Source organism: Pristis pectinata, chromosome 18, assembly GCF_009764475.1.
Source record: "Pristis pectinata isolate sPriPec2 chromosome 18, sPriPec2.1.pri, whole genome shotgun sequence".
NCBI lineage: Eukaryota > Metazoa > Chordata > Chondrichthyes > Rhinopristiformes > Pristidae > Pristis > Pristis pectinata.
The window spans coordinates 38,356,258-38,380,246 of NC_067422.1; the positions used below are offsets into that span (position 1 = coordinate 38,356,258).

General features: G+C 51.3%; 1 protein-coding gene across 4 annotated transcripts in view; it reads left to right on the plus strand.

The window, feature by feature from the left end:
• Positions 1-23,989, plus strand: part of itgb4 (integrin, beta 4) — a 110,842-nt gene that overhangs the window by 74,763 nt on the left and 12,090 nt on the right. For 3 of the 4 annotated variants that reach the window (XM_052032778.1, XM_052032779.1, XM_052032780.1), the window contains exons 27-36: positions 311-518; positions 1,388-1,524; positions 3,881-4,058; positions 5,492-5,628; positions 8,602-8,779; positions 12,785-12,922; positions 13,526-13,708; positions 14,730-14,849; positions 18,054-18,263; positions 23,589-23,750. In XM_052032778.1, the coding sequence (XP_051888738.1) occupies positions 311-518; positions 1,388-1,524; positions 3,881-4,058; positions 5,492-5,628; positions 8,602-8,779; positions 12,785-12,922; positions 13,526-13,708; positions 14,730-14,849; positions 18,054-18,263; positions 23,589-23,750 (1,651 nt within the window). The remainder of the gene's footprint in view (positions 1-310; positions 519-1,387; positions 1,525-3,880; positions 4,059-5,491; positions 5,629-8,601; positions 8,780-12,784; positions 12,923-13,525; positions 13,709-14,729; positions 14,850-18,053; positions 18,264-23,588; positions 23,751-23,989) is intronic. The other variant, XM_052032781.1, reaches the window with a different exon arrangement.

Consider the following 23,989-nt stretch of genomic DNA (forward strand, 5'->3'; position numbering starts at 1 on the left):
GTTAGCGCGACGCTATTACAGTGCCAGTGAATGGGGTTCGATTCCCGTCGCTGTCTGTAAGGACTTTGTACTTTCTCCTGTGTCTGCGTGGGTTTCCTCCGGGTGCTCCCACATTCCAAAAGATGTACGGGTAGGTTAATTTGGGTTTAAAGTGGGCGGCATGGACTCGTTGGGCTGGAAGGGCCTGTTACCATGCCGTAAATAAAATTTAAATTAAAAAAAAACAAAGTTTTTCACTGAACCTCGGTACACGTGACACTAATAAACCAGGTTACCAATGTATCATGTACATTTTTTTCATCCTTCGCAGGATTACATATCAACAGACAATGAGGTAACGTTCCTTCCTGGCGAGACCCACAAAGAGATTCCAATCAAACTCCTGGAGCAGACAGAGATGGATTCCCTTCTGGGCAACAAGCAGATTAAACAGTTCCTGGTGGAGCTGTACAAACCCCGAAATGGCGCAAAACTCGGCAAGATCCCCCGCACTACTGTCACCATCGGCGACGAGAACGGTGGGTTCCTCTGTTGCTGTCTCACCTGTCAGTACATCCCCTTCGTTTCCCATTTCTCACTCACCCCCTTCCTCCAGTGCCACTGACATGAGGAAGGCAACTCCTCCTGGGTCTTCTCATCAATCTGAGTAACTCGCAAACAGGAAGAGGTGATTAGCCAGAGGGTGGTGAAATTGTGGAATTCCTTGCCACATACAGCAGTGGAGGCCAGATCATTGGAGGTGTCTAAGGAAGAGATAGATAGATATCTAAATAGTCGGGGTATCAAGGGATATGGGGATAAGGCTGGAAATTGAGGTTAGAATAGTGTTTTTTGCGCCCCTACATCCCCCCCCCAATTTCTCATTTCTTTTTCTTTTTTTCCCTTTTCCTTGGAGTAGACTCGATGGGCCGAATGGCCTACTTCTGCTCCCTTGTCTTGTGATCTTGTGATAGGCGTCACTTGAGGCAAATTCAGTTCTCTCCTCGCATAATAAGTGTCCGTGTGCATACACACACGTGTACGAACGAGCACGTGTACAAGCATTGTCAGGTCAAGTTTATTGTCGTGTGCGCAAGTACACTGAGGTAGAGGTACAATGAAAACAAGCTGCATCTCAGGCACAGAGCTACAGACAACACACAGAATATAAATTACACAAGGCAGTGAAGAGAGAGAACAAAAGACTGTCGAGCCAAAGAAAAAGACACAATCAGAGACAAATCCATGGCAGTTCAAGGGGTGGTCTGTATTTGATTAGAACTTGTGCAAGTTACTGGGCACCTCATAGACTGTAGGATGATTTTTCTGTAACTGAGCTACAGACTGAATGTGGTGAGGACCCAGTATTAATGTTTATGTTCATACATACTTGTGGCTAATGTTACAGCAAAGCATCAGATGGATCTCAACCAATCTATGTTCCCAATTGACTCGCCACCTCTGAACGTGAAAGCACAGCCAATTGACAGCAAGAGGATCCATGTGAATTGGAGCCCAGCCATGCGTGATGTGTCGGGGTACAAGGTGAGCCTCAGCCCCGTGCCAGGGTGAGCTGACTGCCCAGGGCCCGTGTCGGTTAGGTCTGAAGGACATCTCCATGGTAGACACTCAGCAACAGAATCCCAGGAGACAAGGCGGCTTCTCAGTTGGACACAACAAAGGTAGAACAACAGGAATTGGACAGGGCACCGGGACTAGTGGAAGGCACGCCTGAGCACAGTGAACTGGAGTCACAAGACAGAGGAACAACAGGGCATTGTTGGGTGGGATAAGTAGCTGGGTGAGAATTCACTCGGCTGGTTAACAATATATCTAACTCATGGGACAGCTGAAGGAGGTGGGTCTGGAACATTAGAATGGAAGGCAGCAAATATAACCCCGCTGTCAAAGAAAGCAGAGCATAAGTACATAAGGAGCAGCAGGTCTGTGGGTCTGACAGTGATGGTTAAATGCTGGAATCTGTCATGGCAGAAGAGTAAGAGGGCACCTAAAATATATTATTGCGCCAGGTCATCGTGGTTTTAAGAAAGTAAATTGTGTTGAAGAAACCTGGGAGTGTTTCTTGAGGATGTAATTATTACGGGAGATAAGGGAGTACCTGTGGATGCGGTGCATCTGGAAGTTATGGTGCCACAGAGAAGGATTTCTCAAAATAAGAGCTCTCAAGGTTTGAGGTAATGCACTAGCCTGACGACAGGATTAGACAGAAAAGTATATGGGCAAGAGACAGACTGGCAATGAATATTTTATTTTCAGATTGGCACTGGGAAGAAGAGATGGGGGGAGGGTGCAACGAGTCTCCAAAGGCATGTAAACCCTTCCTTTGTAATGGATTCCAGCATCTAACCATGACTGTCAAACCCGCTGCTCCCAATGTACTTACACTCTGCTTTCTTGAATAGCGGGGTCCCATCAGTATTGTCCAGTTAGCTAACCAGCCTAACAAGTTATCAATAGAGATTGGCATCCCACCTAACTAATTACAACATGCAGTTGTTTCTGGTGACTGTCAAGCTATTATACAGGGGAGCTGGACGAACGGTGTTATACCACTTCGGTCTGCGGTTCCAGGTTAAAGGAGTAGATGACAGATACAGCATAAAGTGGATAATGTGAAATGGTTCATTTTGTAGCAAGACAGAATATTTTTAAATGGTGAGAAATCAGTAAATGTTGGCTTAGAGAGGGATCTGGGCATCATTGTCTGTGAAGCACTGAATTAGCATGTAGGTGTAGCCAGTGATTAAGAAGGCAAGTATTAAATGGCCATTGATGCAAAGTTGCAGTTTAAGAATAAGAAAGTCTCAACAGTAACGTAAGGTTTATCAGGCACTGCCCTGAGACTACAGGGGGCAGTTCTGATTTCTCCGTGTCTCCAAGTATACATTTTTCTTGGATTAAAAATAGAAAATGCTGGAAACACTCAGCAGGTCAGGCAGCATCTGCGCAGAGAGACACAGAGTTAATGTTTGATTCATCAGAACTGAGACAGAGTTCATTCCCATTTCTGACGCAAGGTCTTTGGGAATGTTAACTCTGTTTCTCTTCCCACAGATGCTGCCTGACCTGCTGGGTAGTCCCAGCATTTTCTGTTTGTATCTCAGATTTCCAGCATCTGCAGTTTTTTTTATTTTCCTATTTTTCTTGGAAGCTGTCCAGCGTGGATTATAGGGTAACTCCTGGGATAAGGGCGTTGTCCTAAAAAAGGTTCCAGAGGAAGCTGTAGAGGCAGCTACAATTACAACATTTAAAAGACAATTAGACAGGTATATGGATAAGACAGGTTTAGAGGGATATGGGCCAAATTCAGGCAACTGGGACTAGCTTGTATAGACATCTTAGTCAGCACGGATGAGTTGGGCTGAAGGGCCCATTTCCCCGCTGTATAACTCCTTGACTCTAAGAGAGAGTGAGTAGGGTAGTCCAGACTCACTGCAGAGCGAGAGGTAATCCCTTTCCAAACCTTCTAACTTTGAACGAGGTTAATGGTCCAGAGGTGGAGAAACTGGAAGGGGGAACTAGAACCAGGGTGCGCTCAAGAACAGACGTCAGCCGCTTAGGGCTGAGGTGAGGAGCATGAATGTACTGGGAGGACTGTAAAGCTTTGGAACGTTATTATCTATGTGGATGATCAAGATGAGACCAATAGACTTTTGGACTTGGAGAGGATTGGAGGACAAGGGGGGCCGGTGTATAGTGAAATTAAGCTGAATCAGTCATTGGCAGGAGGAAGGGTTGAGGGTTTCATTGCCTGTAGGGTCTGCTCCCACTTCACCTGTCCTAGGGTAACTAATGGGGACATCCCTCCTACTGTGTGGGATCAATAAGTGGTGGGGTAACATCAAACGAAGCAGGTGACGGGCCCTTTGTGTGTCTCCAGCTGAAGTACTGGCCTGAAGACGACGAGTTCTCCTCCCAGACCATCGACACGAAGAACACCTTTGCCGAGCTCACCAATCTCCAGCCCAGCAGTGACTATGCCATGGAGGTGATGGCCTACAACTCGCTGGGCACTGGTCCCTGCTCCAACGTTGTCCGCTGCTGCACCCTGGACAGCTGTAAGTGGGATTGAACCCAGGTCTGGGATCTCCGTGTTGGGGAGGGCGTGGGATCTCTACCATGAGGAGGGTCTGGGATCTCCACCATGGGGTGGGTCTGGGCTCCGCACCAGGACCACAAAAAGTCCTCATTAGGATGTGCGATTGACCAACATCTCACAATTCTCCTCAGCCCATCCCTGACCTTCTGGTCCATTGCCGTTCTTTATCTGATTATTTTCCCAACCTCCCAGCCTCTGACACTTTCCTCTCTGTGTTCTGGAGAAAGGTACTGACGTCACTGAACTGGCAGTACAACAAGATGGAGCCATCACAGGGACCCGTTATCTCAGCGTGTGCTGGGTCAGGGACCCACCTCCAGCACAGGTCACAGATCCAGTGTGATTATGGATCCAGTGATCCCGTTTAACCTGTAGGGACCGAATCACTTCTCCTTCTCCCAGTCCAGCTTTGTCTGGGAAATGGGGAGTAGGAAACTGGAGCTCCCGGGGAAACCCATGCAGTCACAGACAGCACCAGAGGTCAGGATCAAACCCGGGTCTCGGGCGCTGCGAGACAGCCGCACTAACTGCTGTGCCTCACACTCATTCTCAGCTGCTCACTCTTTCGCAGTCACTCACACACGCTCGGTTTCACTCGCTGACACATTCTGCCGTCCTCACACTCGTTGTCCCATTTTACACAGTGACACAAGCTCAGATTCACTCACCAGCTCAAGTCAGGTCGAGTTGATTGTCGTACACACAAGCACAGTGAGGGACAGGTACAATGTTGTCTTGCAGCGACATCAAAGGCACATAGGTGCAGAATGCAAGTTATGCATAAATTATACAAGACATTGATGAAATGGACTGTGCAAAACAAGATATTAGTGCAAAAATCCACAATCAGACACAATTCCATGGTCATGCAAGAGGTGGTCCGTAGTGTTCTGTTGCTGAGGTAGGGTTAGGGTCGGTTTAAGACCTTGACGGTTGTAGGAAAGTAGTTGTTCCTGAACCTGCTGGTGTGGGACTTCAGGCTTCTGCGTCTCCTGCCTGACGGTAGCAGCGAGAAGAGGGTGTGACCTTGATGGTGGGGATCCTTGCTGCTAGGTGCCACAATAGCTCCCGCAGTAATTGAACATGTCGGCCCGCGTCACAAGTTCAGATCTCTGGACCCACCATTGTCCACTGAGCAAAACGGCCAGAGCCCCCACCAGACCCCGGTCCCCCTCCTGGAGCAGTGTAAGCTTACACATAGAGACCTCGCCCCTCGGTGGTCTGCCTCACACTAAGCAGGAGAAGAGTTCGTGGGGACATAGATAAACTCCAGCGGAGCGGAATAAGTTTGATCTGCATTACTCCTTCCTTCCTAAGTTATTGGATGCACCAAACAGTCTAAAGCAAGTACAAAGTTGTTTTACTAACATGACCTGCTCTCTGATTTTGCAGCAAGTGAACAAATTCCACTCAAGCAAGGTACTGTCTCCATCGACTCCCCACCTACCAATGTCAAAGCACAGCCAATTGACAGCCGGAAAATTCGTTTGAATTGGACCCCTCCCCCAGGCCGACCAACTGGATACAAGGTAATAGATCGCTGACCAATAGATCGCTGACCAGTAGGTTGCTGACCAGCAGGTTGCTGACCAATAGATCACTGACCAGCAGATCACTGACCAATAGATTGATGACCAACAGAAGGATTGTGGGTTAGAAATAAAACCAGAAAATGGTGGAAATACTCAGCAGGTCAGCCAGCTTCCGTGGAGAGAGAGAGAGAGAGAGAGAGAGAGTGAGTGAGTTTAGATTTCAGGTTGATAACCTTTCATCAGAAGGCAATTCTGAGTCTATTGGAAAGTCTTCTCCCCTGCTGATAGTCCGAGGGGTCCTGTGGATGACCAGACTTGAGATGGTGATGCTGTTCTGAATTTGTCCTCTTTAAGGCAGTCATGGTTCCATGCAGTACAAGAGTTCCTAGTGGAAAGATGGGACCTCGTTTGTCTGAGAGCAGTGTGGTTGTCCCTGCCTCTGATTCAAAGGCAGGGGCATCTGCAGCAGATTGATGGGGTAAGAGGAAATCATTTCTCCCCTTGAGTTGGTCCCCTTGACAAACTGTTGCAGTCTTCATTTGCAACAGCAGTTACAGGATGTTGCTGGGACCAGGGTTTAGATATTGGGATCTAATTGGTATTGGTTTATTATTGTCATTTGTACCAAGGTACAGTGAAAAACTTGTCTTGCATACCATTTGTACAGATCAATTCATGACACAGTGCATTGAGGTAGTACAGGGTAAAAACAATAACAGAATACAGAGTAAAGTGTCACAGCTACAGGGAAGTGCATTGCAGGTAGACAATAAGGTGCAAGGTCATAACAAGGTAAATTTTGAGGTCAAGAGTCCATCTCATTGTATAAGGGAACCGTTCAATAGTCTTATCACAGTGGGATAGAAGCTGTCCTTGAGCCTGGTGGTACGTGCCCTCAGGCTCCTGTATCTTCTGCCTGATGGGAGAGGGGAGAAGAGAGAATGACCCGGGTGGGTGGGGTCTTTGATTATGTTGGCTGCTTCGCCAAGGCAGCGAGAGGTATAGACAGAGTCCATGGAGGGGAGGCTGGTTTCCATGACGTGCTGGGCTGTGTCCACAACTCTCTGCAGTTTCTTGCAGTCCTGGGCACAGCAGTTGCCGTACCAAGCTGTGATGCATCCAGATAGGATGCTTTCTATGGTGCATCGATAAAAGTTGGTGAGTGTCAAAGGGGACATGCCAAATTTCTCAATGAGAAATTGAGAAATAATAAATGCTTAATAAGTATCTTGTGCATTTCTAATGGCTGATTCTTTTGAAGTAGAAACTTGAACACAGAGATCAAAGCAGGACAGACAGAATCAGTCGGGAGAGGGAGGGGGAAGGGGAGAGCAGTTCTGAGCCGAGATGTGCAGCCTGCCTTCAGTCTCCCATAGCTGGGTTAGAGGTGGAACCACCACACATACTGAAGTCCCCCATCTCCCATCCAGGGTTCAACTGGGTTCCTTGAAACCATCAGGTGCCTTCATTATGGAGGAGCACTAATTCGTCAGCTGAGAGAAGGTGTAACCTTTATTATTCTAACCCAATGTCACTTTTCATTGAGCAACGTTATTGGGCTTGTGAGTAAGTCATACTGGTCAATTATGGCTTGAACATAAATTTCATTAGTTAGAATGTAGAATTTGGAGCCCATGTACATTCATAACCATGGGCCAGTGAAACTTGCCCTCACACTCAGAGCTGTCCTCCCTGTCTGAAGCTAATCTTACCAGGGCAATCACGAACAAGTAAACCCCATTATCCATTTACAGGGATGGTGTGTGTGCCCTGGGTCCTTTAGGTTAGTTGTGTGGCCACTGAATCCGTGTTGTAGACCCATCTCCTGGGACGTCCTGATAACAAGAAGGCTCTACGTTCTTGGTGTTTAACATCAGGAGTCCAGCACCCATCTCGCAGAGAAAATGACCCCTCCTCTACTGTGTCTGACATTCCATTCAGACCAGCCTTGGCTTTAATTCCAGCCAGCATGGACGTCAGATGCTGGAATCTAGATGAAAAACACGATGACGCTGGAGGAACTCGGCAGGCTAGGCAGCATCCGTGGAGAAAGGGTCCTGACCCAAAGAACGTTGACCGCCTGCTTTTCTCCACGGATTCTGCCTGGCCTGCTGAGTTCCTCCAGCATCATCGTGTTTTTCACCAGCATACTGAGTGTGTGTGTGCGCGCGCACGTACGTGTGTGTGTGTGTGTGTGTGTGTGTGTGTATGTGTGTGTGTGTGCGTGCGCGCGCGGGCAACACCACCCTCTATGTCCTGCTGCCCGTGCCCACATCTTTGACATCCAGGGAAGATGAAGGATGCAGAAGGTAATTACTCAGCGGGCAGTCTGTCACCTCCTCTGGGAGGACTGTGTTGTCCTGAAGCTGCCCTCACAACCCAGCTCCCCTGTGATCAATGCCATCAGCCTATGCACTCCCGATGGAGGCGGGTTCACGTTAGGGGTGGGATGGGGCTGACACCAGACACTCAGACACTGCCTGGTTGAACTTCCTGGGAAGGATCAGCACCCTGCTTCATTGAACAAAATCGACTCTCAGTCACATAACACTGACAGAATCAACACCGGGGTCCCAGTGCAAGACATTGGACAGGTACTTGGATGGAAAAGGTTCAGAGGGATATGGGCCATATGCAGGCAAATGAGACGCACAGGTAGGCAAGCTGGTCGGCATGGACGAATTGGGTGGAAGGGCCTGTTTCCGTGCTGCCTAACTATGACCCTATAGGTACTAATAAATCCCAAGGGAAATAAGGAGAAGCTTCCTTCCTGAGTGGTGAGATGGTGAGAGGGGTTACTGTACAAAGTGCCTGAACCTGTCTCAGTGCCTGAGGAAGGGGGATGGGAGAAGGGGAGCAGGGGGAGGTGAGAGCCGAGTCTAGTGGGCATAATGGGCTTTCCTTGGTGAACGTTCTTGGTCCGAGAGACGCTCATGGACGGTGAGGTAACCTGGACTCCCTCCTGCACAGGTGACCTATTGGATCGAAGGGGATGAGAACTCTTCGCAGGTAATAACCACCACGGCCCCCTCTGCTGAGCTCACCAATCTGTACCCGTACTGCGACTACGAGATGAACGTCTTCGCCTACAATGCGCTGGGCGCTGGACCCCGCTCCGAGACCGTCAGCTGTCGCACACCAGAAGACCGTGAGTTGCCTCTGAAGAGCAGAAAGCAGTCTGATTGCATGCCTCACACATTCCCCAGAGTGTCGTGGCAGGGAAATACTTGGGACACTTAAAAAGCAGGAAAGGTGGCGCACAATGAACACTTGTGGTGAAGGCTGAATAATAGGTCGCCCTGCTATAGGAAAGTTGTCACTCAGCCAGAAAGAGTGCAAAGAAGATTTACGAGAATGTTGCCAGGACTTGAGGGGCTGAGTTATAGGGAGAGGTTGGGCAGGCTGGGACTTTAGTCCTTGGGATGTATGAGACTGAGGGATGACCTTATAGAGGTGTATAAAATCATGAGGAGCATAGAAAGGGTGAATGCACAGTCTATTTTTCCCAGGGAAAGGGAATCAAGAACTAGAGGGCATGGGTTTAAGGTGAGAGGGGGAAGATTTAAAATGGACCTGAGGGGCAACTTCTTCACACAGAGGGTGATGCATATGTGGGACGAGCTGCCAGAGGAAGTGGTTGAGGCAGGTACAATAACAACATTTAAAAGACAGGTACATGGATAGGAAAGGTTTAGAGGGATACAGGCCAAATGCAAGCAAATGGGACTAGCTTAGGTGGGAATCTTGGTAAATATGGACCAGTTGGGCAGAAGGGCCTGATGTATTCTGTGTTGTATGACGCTATGACTCTAATACATATTGGCCTGCAGACCGGAAAACCTCGCCTACACTCTGGATAGGGTTCCGATACCTGTTATAACCACCTCAGTGGTCAGTGGGGCCTTGGTTTAACATTAGACTAAAGATAAAATTGGCTCACAGCACGATGCCTGAGTGGCATCCCTTCTCCATCCCCCCTCCTCCTCCATCCCTCCTCCTCCTCCTCCATCCCTCCTCCTCCTCCTCCATCCCTCCTCCATCCCTCCTCCTCCTCCATCCCTCCTCCATCCCTCCTCCATCCCTCCTCCTCCATCCCTTCTCCATCCCTCCTCCTCCTCCATCCCTCCTCCATCCCTCCTCCTCCATCCCTTCTCCATCCCTCCTCCTCCTCCTCCATCCCTCCTCCATCCCTCCTCCTCCTCCATCCCTCCTCCATCCCTCCTCCATCCCTCCTCCTCCTCCATCCCTCCTCCTCCTCCATCCCTCCTCCATCCCTCCTCCTCCTCCGTCCCTCCTCCTCCTCCATCCCTCCTCCATCCCTCCATCCCTCCTCCATCCCTCCTCCTCCATCCCTCCTCCTCCATCCCTCCTCCATCCCTCCTCCTCCATCCCTCCTCCTCCTCCATCCCTCCTCCATCCCTCCTCCTCCTCCGTCCCTCCTCCTCCTCCATCCCTCCTCCATCCCTCCATCCCTCCTCCATCCCTCCTCCTCCATCCCTCCTCCTCCTCCATCCCTCCTCCATCCCTCCTCCTCCTCCGTCCCTCCTCCTCCTCCATCCCTCCTCCATCCCTCCTCCTCCTCCGTCCCTCCTCCTCCTCCATCCCTCCTCCATCCCTCCATCCCTCCTCCATCCCTCCTCCTCCATCCCTCCTCCTCCATCCCTCCTCCATCCCTCCTCCTCCATCCCTCCATCCCTCCTCCATCCCTCCTCCTCCTCCATCCTTCCTCCATCCCTCCCCCATCCCTCCTCCATCCCTCCTCCATCCCTCCTCCTCCTCCATCCCTCCTCCTCCATCCCTCCTCCATCCCTCCTCCTCCATCCCTCCATCCCTCCTCCATCCCTCCTCCATCCCTCCTCCTCCTCCATCCTTCCTCCATCCCTCCTCCATCCCTCCTCCTCCTCCATCCTTCCTCCATCCCTCCTCCATCCCTCCTCCATCCCTCCTCCATCCCTCCTCCTCCTCCATCCCTCCTCCATCCCTCCTCCTCCTCCATCCCTCCTCCTCCTCCATCCCTCCATCCCTCCTCCATCCCTCCTCCATCCCTCCTCCTCCATCCCTCCTCCATCCCTCCTCCTCCTCCACCTCCTCCTCCATCCCTCCATCCATCCCTCCTCCTCCTCCATCCCCTTTTCCAAGCCGTTCCAGCAGACTGAACTCCTGCTCCCCCTCCAGCACTAGAGCCGGTGCCCAGCTGCACTACCGGAGCCTGTGCCAGCTAACATTGTACATAATCTCCCACTCATCCCCCCTGCTCCCCCCCCCCCCCCCGTACCACAAAATCATCCCCACTCCTCTCCCTCTCCCCATCAGAAAGGAACACACTGGCCTCTCTGAGGGATCTCCCCAGGGTGGCTGTGGGGAGGGTGTTTCCTCTTGTGGAAGGAGCTTCAACAAGCTGGTCACTGTTCAAAAATAAGAGGCCGTCCATTTGAGGCGAATTGTTTTTCCTCGGGCGATATGAGTCTTGAAACTCTCTTCCTCAGAGGACGGTGGAAGCAGAACCTTTGTATATTTCTAAAGTGGAGGTAGAGAGATTCTTGATAAACATTGGGGGGGGGGGAATGATTACTGAACATGGAACAGTACCACACAGGAACAGGCCCTTCGGCCCAACATGTCTGTGCTGACCATGATACCAATCTAACTAATCCCTTCTGCCTGCACACGGTCTGTATCCCTCCACCCCGGCCTGTTCATGTGACTGTCTAAATGCCTCTTAACTGTTGCTGTCGTACCTGCGATGTTGTGTTGGGATAGAGAGGGACGTGGAGTTAAGGTTCCAATCAAATCAGCCACAATCTTGTTAAATGGTGAGGCAGGCCCGAGGGTCGAGCAACCTGCCGCTGCTCCTAATTCACATCTTCCTGTGTAATTACTATTGGTGGAGATCCATCAGCTACGTAGGGGGACAGGAGGCACTCCGAACTGTGCCCGGGAAACCCCTTGGCCTTTCAGTCCCTGCCTCCTGATTTAACCCCTCCCCAAACAGATCATTGACCCAACTTCCTGCAGCTTCTGTCTCTTTGTTGGTCACATCGACCAGTTCCCTTCATCCTCCTTCAGGGAACTTCCTCAAGTTTAGTCCCGCTCGCTCTGCAGAAACCTTGTGCGTAGTGTCTACTTCCCTGTTTCTCTTCCTCTCGGTGTTCCTGTTCCCCTCTCCTTATTTCCCTCTGGTCCCCCTCTCCGCCTCCTGCTCTCTCACCCCGCTGCCCGCTGATGCTGGGAGATGTGTCCTCGAAACGAGGAACAAGCAGCCTCAGTACCTCTGAGTGGTTGGAGGGGTCAACACCTGTGAGTGGCTGGAGGGGTCAACACCTCTGAGTGGTTGGAGGGGTCAACACCTCTGAGTGGTTGGAGGGGTCAACACCTGTGAGTGGGTGGAGGGGTCAGCACCTCCAGTCAGAGGGGCAGGGGACAGGGAAGGGGGCAGAAACTGAGAATAAAAAATATAACGGCCAAAAAGTCAAGTGATGGTTAACGTCAATTGAACATTTAAATGGCCCAGATGAGAACGGAGAGAATCTGGGGGCAGTTAATGTAAATCCCAATCCAGAGCGAGGTGCCTTCCTCCATCACTCGATGGGGGATGTGCCCTCTCAGAGCCCCCAGGGATACCCTTTTATTTATTATGAACATACAAAAGTTTATTGACGAGAACCACTGCAAAATGACATCCAGTGTCAAAACTACAGCAACGGACACAAGGAAGAAAAAACTAGGCAGACTGATTCTAATTACATAACTGCAGCAGAGAACGCTAACCAAATGACTGCAAAACACACTGCTTCAGATAAGAATATTGTTCACACCGACCACGATACAGGTGATCCCCTGCCCAGGGGATACCCTCACACGGCGAGGGGTTACTGGCCACAGGTGGGAGGTCGGTGACTCCGAGGCCCCTCGGTGACCGTCCTCCAGCAGCTGGCTCTGGATTTACTGCCTGTCTTTCGGAGAAGGTGTTGACAGAGCCTGGGTGCAGTCCCACAGCGACCGGGCGCTGGTGGGGTCGAGGGCACCGCAGTCACTGCACGGTCACCGTCCTGCATGTGTCAGGTCAGCTATGGGAGTCAGCAACCTTCCCCAGGCTCTGCTCTCATTGTCCAGCTGGGGAGATCTAACGCTGGCCCTTGTGCTCTCATTTCAGTGCCCAACGAGCCGGGACGGTTGGCGTTCAATGTCATTTCACCCACTGTGACGCAACTGAGCTGGGCCGAGCCGTCGGAGACTAACGGAGAGATCTTGGAGTATGAAGTGACCTACACGGTGGTGACCGACGAAAACAGTGAGTTCCTCCCAGTGGGGAGGGAACTGCTCCATCAGACCTCACCACACACTCCCCTCCTTCACTGTCCCAGCCCCCTGACCCACACCCGGCCCCCTGACCCACACCCGGCCCCCTGACCCACACCCAGCCCCCGTCCCACACCCGGCCCCCCCGTCCCACACCCAGCCCCCATCCCACACCCAGCTGCCCTCCCTCACCCAGACCCCGTCCCACAACCGGCTCCCCGGCCCACCCCCAGACCCCGTTCCCCCACCCAGCCTCCAGCCTTGGGTCCACCTTCACCAGGACCACCCTGATCCCAGCAGGGGTCTGACCCCGAGCCCCCCACCCTGATCCCAGCAGGGGTCTGACCCCAAGCCCCCCTTGGTGACGGGCTGGAACGTGAATCACCGGTGCTGTCGCTGTGAGCCTCGGGGCCAGTGTCAGCAGCCCCAGGTGGGGGTGACATGCTCGGTGTGGGCGAGCAGAGCTCGGTGTCTGTGGCCCCGGGGTGTTCCCCACCATGACGGGCGGGGAGGGAGGGGGGCTGTCTGCCGAGGGCTGGGGGGCTGTTTCCCAGACGCCAGTAGTTTTGCTCACCCCTGTACTCGTCACTCACAGAGCCTGTCGGACCCAAAAAGACGGTGAAGATCAACAAGCCGAAGAAGAGGATGGTGATGATTGAGAATCTGAAGGAAGAGCAGCCGTACCGGTACACGGTGCGCGCCAGGAACGGGGCTGGCTGGGGCCCGGTGCGGGAGGCCACCATGAACCTTTCCACACAACCGAAGCGACCCATGTCCAGTGAGTGAGACAAGACATCTTTATTAGTCACATGTACATCGAAACACACAGTGAAATGCATCTTTTGCGTAGAGTGTTCTGGGGGCAGCCCGCAAGTGTCGCCACGCTTCCAGAGCCAATATAGCACACCCACAACTTCCTAACCCGTACGTCTTTGGAATGTGGGAGGAAACCGGAGCACCCGGAGGAAACCCACGCAGACACGGGGAGAACGTACAAACTCCTTACAGACAGCGGCCGGAATTGAACCCGGGTCGCTGGCACTGTAATAACGTTATGCTAACCGCTACACTACCGTGCCTGCCCTTAGGAATAGTAAAGGGCAGGCAACCTTGGCGAGGTTGGCAGAGCCCAGACAGAGCTGTCAGCACAGGCCGTGTGTTGGTTGGGGTCACCCAGCTCCCCAGTGGCCCTGGGCCCTGGGAGCCAGAGTCTGATGGGGGTCCTCGAACAATTCTGGGCTGTCCAGACTGCACATATCATTCCCCAGGACCCTGCAGACAGGTGAAAGAGAGGTGAACATGTCTGTTCTCTGAGTGAGTACTGGGAGAGGCTCCAGTGCCCACAGGGAGCTGGGACAACAGACTGTAGCAGCAACAGACGTCAATGTCTGAGTGACTCATTTTAACTTGCCTCTGGTACAGCCCTGTCCCAGCACGCCCACAGTACATGTGTGAAGCAGGTCACGGTGGCCGGTCAGGGGCAAGTGTGGACTCACTGACCAAACCTGCCAATGTCCCATGGCCAACAATTCAGCCCCAGACACCCACCTGGCAAGTTGCACCTGATCATTGGCCACTGTGACTTGCCCTAAATGGTGAGTGGGGAGTTCGGGGGAACGCAGTAAGAGAGAATAGGTTACAGGGAAACAACTGGGTGAATGGGATTGATGGGATCACTCTGTGAGCCAACATAGATTCAATGGGCTGAATAGCCTCCTTTGACAATGGGAACGAGCCCGTTGAATGGCTGTGCTGGTGTGCACTGGGGATCTGTTTAATTGTCCGTCTGTCGCCCACAGTTCCCATCATCCCAGATATTCCCATCATTGACGCCGAGGCACACGATGAGTACGAGAATTTCCTGATGTACAGCTCGGATGTTATGCGATCGCCCAGGCCCAGCGTCTCCGAAGATGCAGGTAGGACGTTGTACTGTGGCGGCTCACACACGCCTCAACACTGCTGGCTCAGTCTGGTTGTCACACGGAGAGTGAGAGTGATCTTTAACAATCTTGTACCTGCGTTAACAGCAGTACCTTGTCTACAGGTGAACATAATTCTGGAGTAGGTGGTGTTATAGAGCCAGTCAATGTATGAGCGCTCCATTGTAGATGTCCCTGATAATTATCACCCATACCTTCTCGATTCTGTGTAGCATTAAGCCATCTTTTCTTTTAGCCTCTGTCAGGGGCATTCTTTAGGTTTACATATTTTATTGTTTAATACACATTTAAGTCCCAGTAGCTAGAACTAATTTCCATATAGACCACCTCAGAAGATAACCGTTGTCTTCTGTGTCCAGGGGTTTGCACAGTTAGTCACGTTAGTCGTGGATAACACAGACAGCCAGGGCCAACACTATTCACCAACACCATCAGGGAATCACAGGACAATACTCCCACAAACGCTGCACTTTAAGATAAGACAAGATCTCTTTATTAGTCACATGTATATCGAAACACACAGTGAAATGCATCTTTTTGTGTAGAGTGTTCTGGGGACAGCCCGCAAGTGTCGCCACGCTTCCAGCGCCAACATAGCACGCCCACAACTTCCTAACCCGTACGCCTTTGGAACGTGGGAGGAAACCGGAGCACCCGGAGGAACCCACAGAAACACGGGGAGAATGTACAAACTCCTACAGACAGCGGCCGGAATTGAACCCGGGTCGCTGGCGCTGTAATAGGGTTATGTTAACCGCTACGCTACCGTGCCTGCCCGCGGTCTTCCTCCTGTGATCTTGATTACATGCCATTGTCACACCTGGTCACAACCCGTGGGGCATTCCAACCCATTACTTGCTGCAGTTAGTCACTTGTTACGTTGTGTGTGCTGATGCGGTTCCCAGTCTGGAGACGACCTGCCGTCGATCCCTCATGAGCTCCACTATTCCTGCTCACACGAGGAGGCTTGTCAAATGCTTTCCCAAGGTCTCCATAAGCGTGTGGATTGAGCTCCCTCTGTGAGCCGGGTTTTCCGTGTCCACTCGTCAGGTGGGAGTGTCCGGAGTGGGAAAGCCCTCTCCGTGCAAACCGGTTCCACGTCCTTCAGTGCATGGACCCAGCATCCTCACTGTCACTGCCTTCCACTGCTGCAACCTTCTTCGCCCAGCCCTGACCCCCTGCCCACTGGTCCAGTCCATGGCCCTGCTCTTGCCTTACTAATGGTGGCACCGCCCATAACCATCTTGCAGCTTGCATGGAAACCTCTCCCTAAACTTCTCCACGTCTTATCCTTCCATCTTCAGAACCGAGCCACCCCCATCCTGCCCCTATCTCTACAGCACCTGGGAGTGTTCTGCTGCCTGACATGTGATCTCCTACCTTAGACGTGGCCCCAGTCTTTCTCCTGGACCCCCAGAGTAAACCAAGTGGTGGTGCGAATATCTCCTCAACTCATAATCTTTGTCTCGTTGGAGATCAGTCGAGCTCCCATTTATCGGTGGCGTAGATGCCAGTTTTCAGATGAGTTAAACAAAGCTTCGTTGGATGGTTTCAGTGGATGGGAGAGTTAAAAGGCAGAGATTACTGCCTGTGGCCTTGGCTCCCATGGCCATCACCAACAACTGTGTGTTCAACCCACATTCTAAAGCATCAGTGTCTGCACTATCAATGATAACTCATGTTACAAGCTGTTCCAATCTGTTTGACGGTTGGCTGGATTTATCTCCCTGACACCCCATAATTCATTGGATGCACTGTGTTCTCGGATGAGGCCCGGGAAAGTCTTACCATAGCAGTTGTTTTCTTTTGCCCTTCAAGCTCCCTTCTCTGGGAATCTGATGCATTTTCCTGGTGGAGGAGATGATGGAACTTGCTGGGAGCTCATGAACTTGAGTACATGTCCTCTGATTCTAACCTCGTTACTTCAGCTTTATCCATGACCTACTTGTTTTAGGGAACTGCACCTTGTCTCCTCATGTTGGTTGAAGACGAACCTGTCGTTGGTTCTAAGTTGACGTTTTGCTGGTTTGTGCTTGTCCTGTTGGAAGAGTTTTATGTTGATGTTTGTACTCCCTACTGCTCTGGAGTTTGCTGCTGCCTTTAAGCTTTCTCTCAGCTGCTTCCTTCAGATGGTGAAACAGAAAACTTTCCTTACCCCCGACACACCAGCTTAGTCCCACGGTTCTGCTCTGCATCTCTTCCAGAATCTGAAGCTTCCCCACGAGATTCGGTGACCAGAACTAGACACATTACACAGGGAGTGGACTAGTCAAGCCCTGTCTTGTACCTGACTGTTTTGTTCAGCATGTTGCTTGGTGATTGGACACTCAGTTTGGGAACAGAGTCTCTGAAAACCTCCGGGAACTATTTCAGACTCATATTGACTGCTTCACCGCTGCCCGTGGAACCTGCCCTCAAAGCCATCTGCACTGCCTAAGCTGGTAACATCTGCTAATGTGATCAGTTTGCACCAAGCTTCTGAAGATAAAGCAGTGTAAATCTGAAACATGCACTCAACACTGAGCGCTGGGGTTCTGTGCTGGTCACTTGATTCCACCTCAAAAACGTTCTTCTAAAACATCCTTCAGATTTCCAGCATCCCCTTATCCAGTCTAGGTTTTTATCTCCTGAATCTCCACAATTTTTAAGCTTAAATTATGGTCTCAGATGCAAAATTGTATCTCAGTTTCTGGCAGTGGGGAAGTCACTTCCTCAAAGAGTCCATGAGGCTTGGTCGGGTAGGTGCTGCTTTCTGCTACCTCCTGTTTAACAGACGGCGGTAAATCCTTGGGATGAATTGGTCCCGTTCACGCGCACAGTCCTGAGCTTGTTGTCACCTGGGTTTGCTTCAGTTGCCCCCAGTGTGTGGGTGGGTGGCAAAGGAATTGAAGGGGAGAAAGTGAGCATGTGAGAGAGAAGTTGCAGGGGCCCAGGGCAATGGGGAGAGGTGGGATAGGACCAATGGGGTTGCTCTGGGAGTAGTTATGGGCCCGATGGGCTGAATGGCCTCCTTCGGTACTGTAGGAAGCAGGTGTCAGTGAGTGTGTGCACACACAGCATGCCCACGGTGCTGTACAGTGGGTGGGCTGCCTCCCATCGGATGTAGGTAGGGTTCGTGTGTGTGGACAGGCACAGCTGATGCATTGAATACCAACACGAGTCATTAACTTGTTCTGAAAGGCTCCAAATGGAAGCACGTCCAACTGCTGGGTGATGATTTCGATGGGAGGAAGGTCGCCTGGAAGCTACCGGTGGAAGTGATCCCCCGGCTTTCCACTAGCTCTTCCCTGACGCACGCTTCCTCAGACATTGAGAGCCTCCTCTCCGAAGACCCTGAGTGTTCAGACAACATGAGGAGGAGGGCAGCACCCCAGCCACAGCAAGGTCAAGGTGAAGATCTCTCAGTGCTTCTTTCTCTAAACGTCCTTGTGTTTCTGAGCAACCTGTTCAACCCCCGTCCTCGCTGACTGTGCCGGTGAAAGAACTGGTACAACCAGAATATGGAGCTGAGTGCAGAGAGGGTCAGGGGTCAGGTAGCCGGTTGTACACAGAGTCAAGGGAGTGAGAGTTTGCTGCATTCCATGCTCAGAGGTTCTTGTTGCTTTGGTTATGGCACTGCAGACCATGACTGGTGCATAGAGCATCCGGCAGGGAGGAAGGTCCTGTCCCTCTGAACAGAAGTGTAAGGGGATAAAGGCAGACGTTCCTTCCCAGTGGGAGGGCTCCACATCCCTGCACTCCAGGGTCTTGAATTACCCCCTGTCGTGTGGCGAGAGGTGTGGGAGTGATGATGGATTGGGGGGTGGGGTGGGGGGTGGGGTTGGTTGCAGTTAGAGCTGCTCAAAGGTCGCAAGACAGGGCCACCAGTCAGGGTCTTGTGATCTTGTGGCTACGTTGCTGGGAGATTTATCCCCGATCTCACTCCCAGCGTGGGGGCAGCTCAGTAAGGTTTTCTGCAGGTCTTCAGGGCTTCTCAGCAACCTGTCCCGGGGGAGGTCCATTCAGGAGTCGCGTAAAATTCCATCCACGTACCACCTTATCGTCTGCCGGGGAAACTGTTGAGATGGGGATCCATCGGATCACAGCCACTCCGGTTGAATTTGTCTCCCATCTGTACTTACCAGTCAGGGAGAGTTCAAGTCCCCTGAGTCTGGTGTCGACGCAGCTGCTGTCTGGGTGAATATTGAACTTGTGATCCAGAACCTACAGTGTGAGCCGGCTGTTACCTCGAGGCCTGTAGCTCCCGATACACCGTGTCCAACAACAGGCAAAGCAGAAGTTTCCAGCCGGCACCTGTTTTGGAAGTTGATGTCCTGGGCCAGTCACACCCACAGTCCGTGGTCTCTTAACTGTGTCATCCAGAAGTGCTCGGGCAGGGCAGAGGACAAGAACATTCTCCTCCAGTGCTCCCTCTTTGCTTAGACTGCTGCCTTTCCCAGAGGAATTACACCGGCAACATTTCACAAGGAATGGATGGGGCAGGGATAGACGGCACGGTTTGCGGGTGGGAAATCCTGTCTAGTTGAGTTTTTTGAAAAGATCACTAAAGATGTTGATGATGTGATTTACATGGATTTCAGTAAAGCCCTTGACAAGACCCCGCATGGAAGGGTTGTCCAGAAGGTTAGAGCTCATGTTATCCGAGACAAGTTGGCAAATTGGATCCAAAACTGGTGAGGTACTGGATACAGAGGGTGATGGAGCTTTTGTGATTGGAAGCCTGTGCCCTGCAGTGTATCACAGGGCCCAATGCTGGGGCGCTTACATGAACTACTTAGATATGGATGTAGGAGGTATGATTAGTAAGTTTGCAGATGACATGGAAATTGGTCGTGTCAGGAGAACAGTCTTAGGCTACAGAATAATATCGATCAGCTGGGCAGAGCAAGCAAGTAGAATGTTATCTTGATAAGTGCGAGGCGTTTTAGGGGTTCACATAAGGGTCGGGCATACACAATGAACAATAGGGCCCTAGGGAGTAGTGAGGAACAAGGGTATGTTGATGTAAAAGTCTAAAGGTCCCTGAAAGTGGCCGCACTGGTAGATGGCGTGGTGAAGAAGGTGTATAGGATGCCTGTTGTCAGTAATCGGGGCAGAGGATGTAAGAGCAGGAAAGTTATGGTACAACTTTATAATACACTGGTTAGGCCACAGCTGGAATACTGTGTGCACTTCTGGTCTCCACACTGTAGGGAGGATGAGACTGCACGAGAGAGGGTGCAGAGGAGGTTCACCAGGACGTGAAGGTACTGGATAGGATGGAGACACAAGGGACGGCAGACGCTGGAATCTGTAGCAACAAACAATCTGCTGGAGGGGCTCCCCTTCTCCTCTCTGCACTGGCCACCTCCCCTCTCCACTCTCAGTCCCGTCGCAGGGTTTCGACCTGAAACGTCAAAAATTTCGTTCCTCCCACCGATACTGCTTGAGCCGCTGAGTTCCTGCAGCAGATCGTTTGTTGCTCTGGATGGGCTGGTTTTGTTTTCCTTGGAGCAGAGGAGACTGAGGGGAAACTGTTGGAGGTACATAAGATTATGAGAGGCTTGGAGATCGTAAGAAGTTTTTTCCCTCAGCAGAGGTCTAAGACCAGAGGACATGGGGTTAAGGTGGAGCGGTTTGGAGGGGATCTGAGGAAGAATCTTTTCACCCAGAGGGTGGTTGAATCTGGGGGTGGGGGGGGGGGCAGGCTCTCTCACAACATTTAAGAAGCATCTAGTTTAGCAATTCAAGAGTGCTGGCAAATGAGTTTAGTTCTGATACGTACATGAAAGTTGGCATAGACATGGTGGACTCTAGGACTCTGGTGTTTGGAGCGTTGTGAACACTGGAACACACTAAACAAGAACATGGGAGGCCATTCAGCCCCTCTGCTCTGCTGCTCCATAAGATCAGGGCTGATCTTTTCCCTTCGCACCACTCCCTGAACGCACTGAACCATATCCACGGATGTTGCTAATGTCCAAAACTACATCAACCTATCGTGAAAGATGCACCACAGTCTGGGTGAAGACTCTTCTCATCTTGGGTGTGAATGGCCGCCCCTCATTCTGAGACTGTGGCCCCAGGGCCTGGACACCCAGTCGGGGGGTGATGCCCTGTAACAAGTTAGTTCATTTAAAGAGCTCGCCTCTCACTGTAATAAACTCAGTCTGGTCCCGTCTACTTAATCTCCCCTCGTATTACAGACCCCCCCCCCATCCCAGGAATCAACCTGGTGAACCTTCGCTGCATCTCCTTCCATAAGGTAGGAAGACCCGATCCATACACAATATTCCGGGAGCATGGAATGCCCAGAGGAGCTGTGCAACTGCATGCCTCGCCTCCCTGCTGATGCGAGTTCTACCCTGGGGTGGGTAGGTTGTGGAGCAGGCTGTGTTGGGGGGAGGACGGGGCGAACGCTGTGTGCAGGCAGCTCCTAATCTGGTCCCACGCGGGGATCCTACTACAGCCTCCTCTTCGCCCTTTCTCCCTTCACGCCTACAACAACAGGGGCAAATTCTTCATGCGGAGAGTGGCTGAGGGGCAACATGTAGAGGGTGGTGCCTATATGGAACGAGCTGCCAGAGGAAGTGGTTGAGGCAGGTACAAGAACAACATTTAAAGGACATTTGGATAAGTACATGGATTGGAAAGTTTTAGTGGGATATGGGCCAACCACGGGCAAATGGATCTAGCTTGGTGGGCACCATGGTTGGCATGGATGAGTTGGGCCGAATGGCCTGTTTCCCTGCTGTATTACTCTATGTCTGCACCTCAGGAACAGGCAGCAGTGCCTGTTCCTCCCACTGAGGCTGACAGCTCTTCTCCTTCCCCAAGTGTGTCTGACCCCTTCCTCCTCCCAAGTCTGGTATTGTCAAACTTCCAAACCTTGGAAGCTCAAAATGCAAGAGCTTTCCCAAGGACCTGCCTTCTGTTCAATGAAACTGGGGTGTGGCAGAAGTTTGGGAAAACTACAGACATGGGGGGAAAAAAACAGGCCATTTAACCCTTCAAATGTCCCACCATTCAATAAACTAAGAGGTCCGTGAACTAATTTCCTTTATACCCCAGGTAACAATAGTTGCTGATTCAAATAGACTTTGGAAAATTATTGAACGGACATTTTATCTTTCTTTAGAACACAGGGTTGAAAGCAGTCCAGTCCTGTGGATTTATCACTTTTGCTTATGTTAACTTTGCCTCTCACTGTCCTAACATTTGTTTCCTCAAGGCGTCTGAGATGTTGTTAAATGTTGGTGGAGTGTAATCATTCAGTCATCCGTGGCTTCTTTTCTGACAACTGGAACACGAGCCCTTGGGCTCATAAACAGAGACTCCTCTGTTCTCCTGTGGGTTTTACCCTTTGGCAGATTTTGCACTTTATTTTGGACAGTCTCTATCCCATCACTGAAAATCCCCCTTCATGCAAATCTTGAATGAAAGTTGAACAAACATTTTCAAACAAGTATCCTGAACGAGCTCTGAAACTAATGAACTCGGCTTGACGTTTGTGAAAGTCAAAATCTCCCATTAAACTGTCATTTCTCAAAGTCAAAGTGGAGTTTAGTGTCAGACACACAAGTCCGTGTGTGCACAGGTACAGTGAAAAACTTACTTGCAGCAGCATCACAGGCACAGAGCATCAGACAAGCAGCATTCACAAGAAAAGCATAGATATAAATTATACCCAATTTTTACAAGAAAGAACACAATCAGAACAAAAAAATGTCAATTTTAGTGCAAAGTGATCAAAGTGGTCATAGTGTTGCTTAACTACAGTGATTAGGGTTGTGCCGGTTGGTTCAAGAACCAAATGGGTGAAGGGAAGTAGCTGTTCTTGAACCTGGTGGTGTGGGACTTCAGGCTCCTGTACCTCCTGTCGATGGGAGATGGCATACATACATGTTCTTACATAACTGTCTAACTTTGGCATTTCTGCATTCAGCTGAAGCTGACAGCAGTGGCATGACACAGCCCCCACTGAGCTCTTAGCTCCATTTCTGTTGGTTAGTCCTTTCCATAAAATCTCCATTACCTACTTAGCTCTCGTTACGTCGGCTCTCCTTATATCTGCAGTCATTAATGATGTGATCTCACCCTTAACCACTAAGCTGTTCCTAATTTTCACTTTGTATGGTGGTGCTGTTTTCAAACTCCTGATGGGTCGCATGGTAGTCGTGCTCAGAGCGTGTTTGGGGGCAGTGCAGAGCATCCCTGGGGCTAGGTCAGTACGGTGATGGTACTTGGGTGTGGGGTCGGGGGGGGAAGTCACTGGTTGGGGAGGAGATAGATGAGCTGGGCCTGAGTGACAGACCACACGGACCAGGCTTGATAGTTACTAGTGGGGAAGGGCTGGGTGAGGAGAGGCTGGTTTGGTGGTCACTAGGTTGGGAGAGTAGGTGGGGAGGAACAGGTTTAATTGTCACTGGGTGGAGTAGTTGGGTGAGGACAACCAGGTTTGGTTGGCGGGTGGGGAGAGCCTGTGAGGAGATGGTTAAGTCTGGGAGGGGCTGGGTGGGATAGGGTCAGTGGGGAGGTTTGTAGGGTGGGTGGGACTGGTGGCAATGGTTAAGTCTAGGAGGGGTCAGGGTTGATGTTGGCTGGGTGGGGGCAGTTAGGTGGGCTGTGGCTTCGGAGAATCTGAGGGGCAGTTGGTGGTCCTAGAGCAGGGTGGGTTTTGTCGTGTTAACTGGGCAGCTTCACTGACTGAACACCTTCCTTCTCCCTCTCCGACAGACATGCACATGAACGGGAAGTGGGAGATGAACTCTCTGTTTGCTGGAGGCACCCACAGCACTATCAATCAAACCACCAGCATTCAGAGCCAGCAGTTCACCAGGACCATAGGCGATCCCTCCCTGCTCTCCGAGACCTACACCACCATGACTTCAGGACAGGGTCAGTAAGGGCCGCATGGGGGTGTCATAGAGTCACACAGCACGGAAACAGGCCCTTCGGCCCAACTGATCCATGCCGACCGATATTCCCAACTAAGCTGGTCCTATTTGCCCGCACTTGGCCCATATCCCTCTAAACCTTTCCTATCCATGTACCTGTCCAAGTACCTTTTAAATGTCGTTAATGTGCCTGCCTCAACCACCTGCTCTGGCAGCTCGTTCCATACACTGACCATTCTC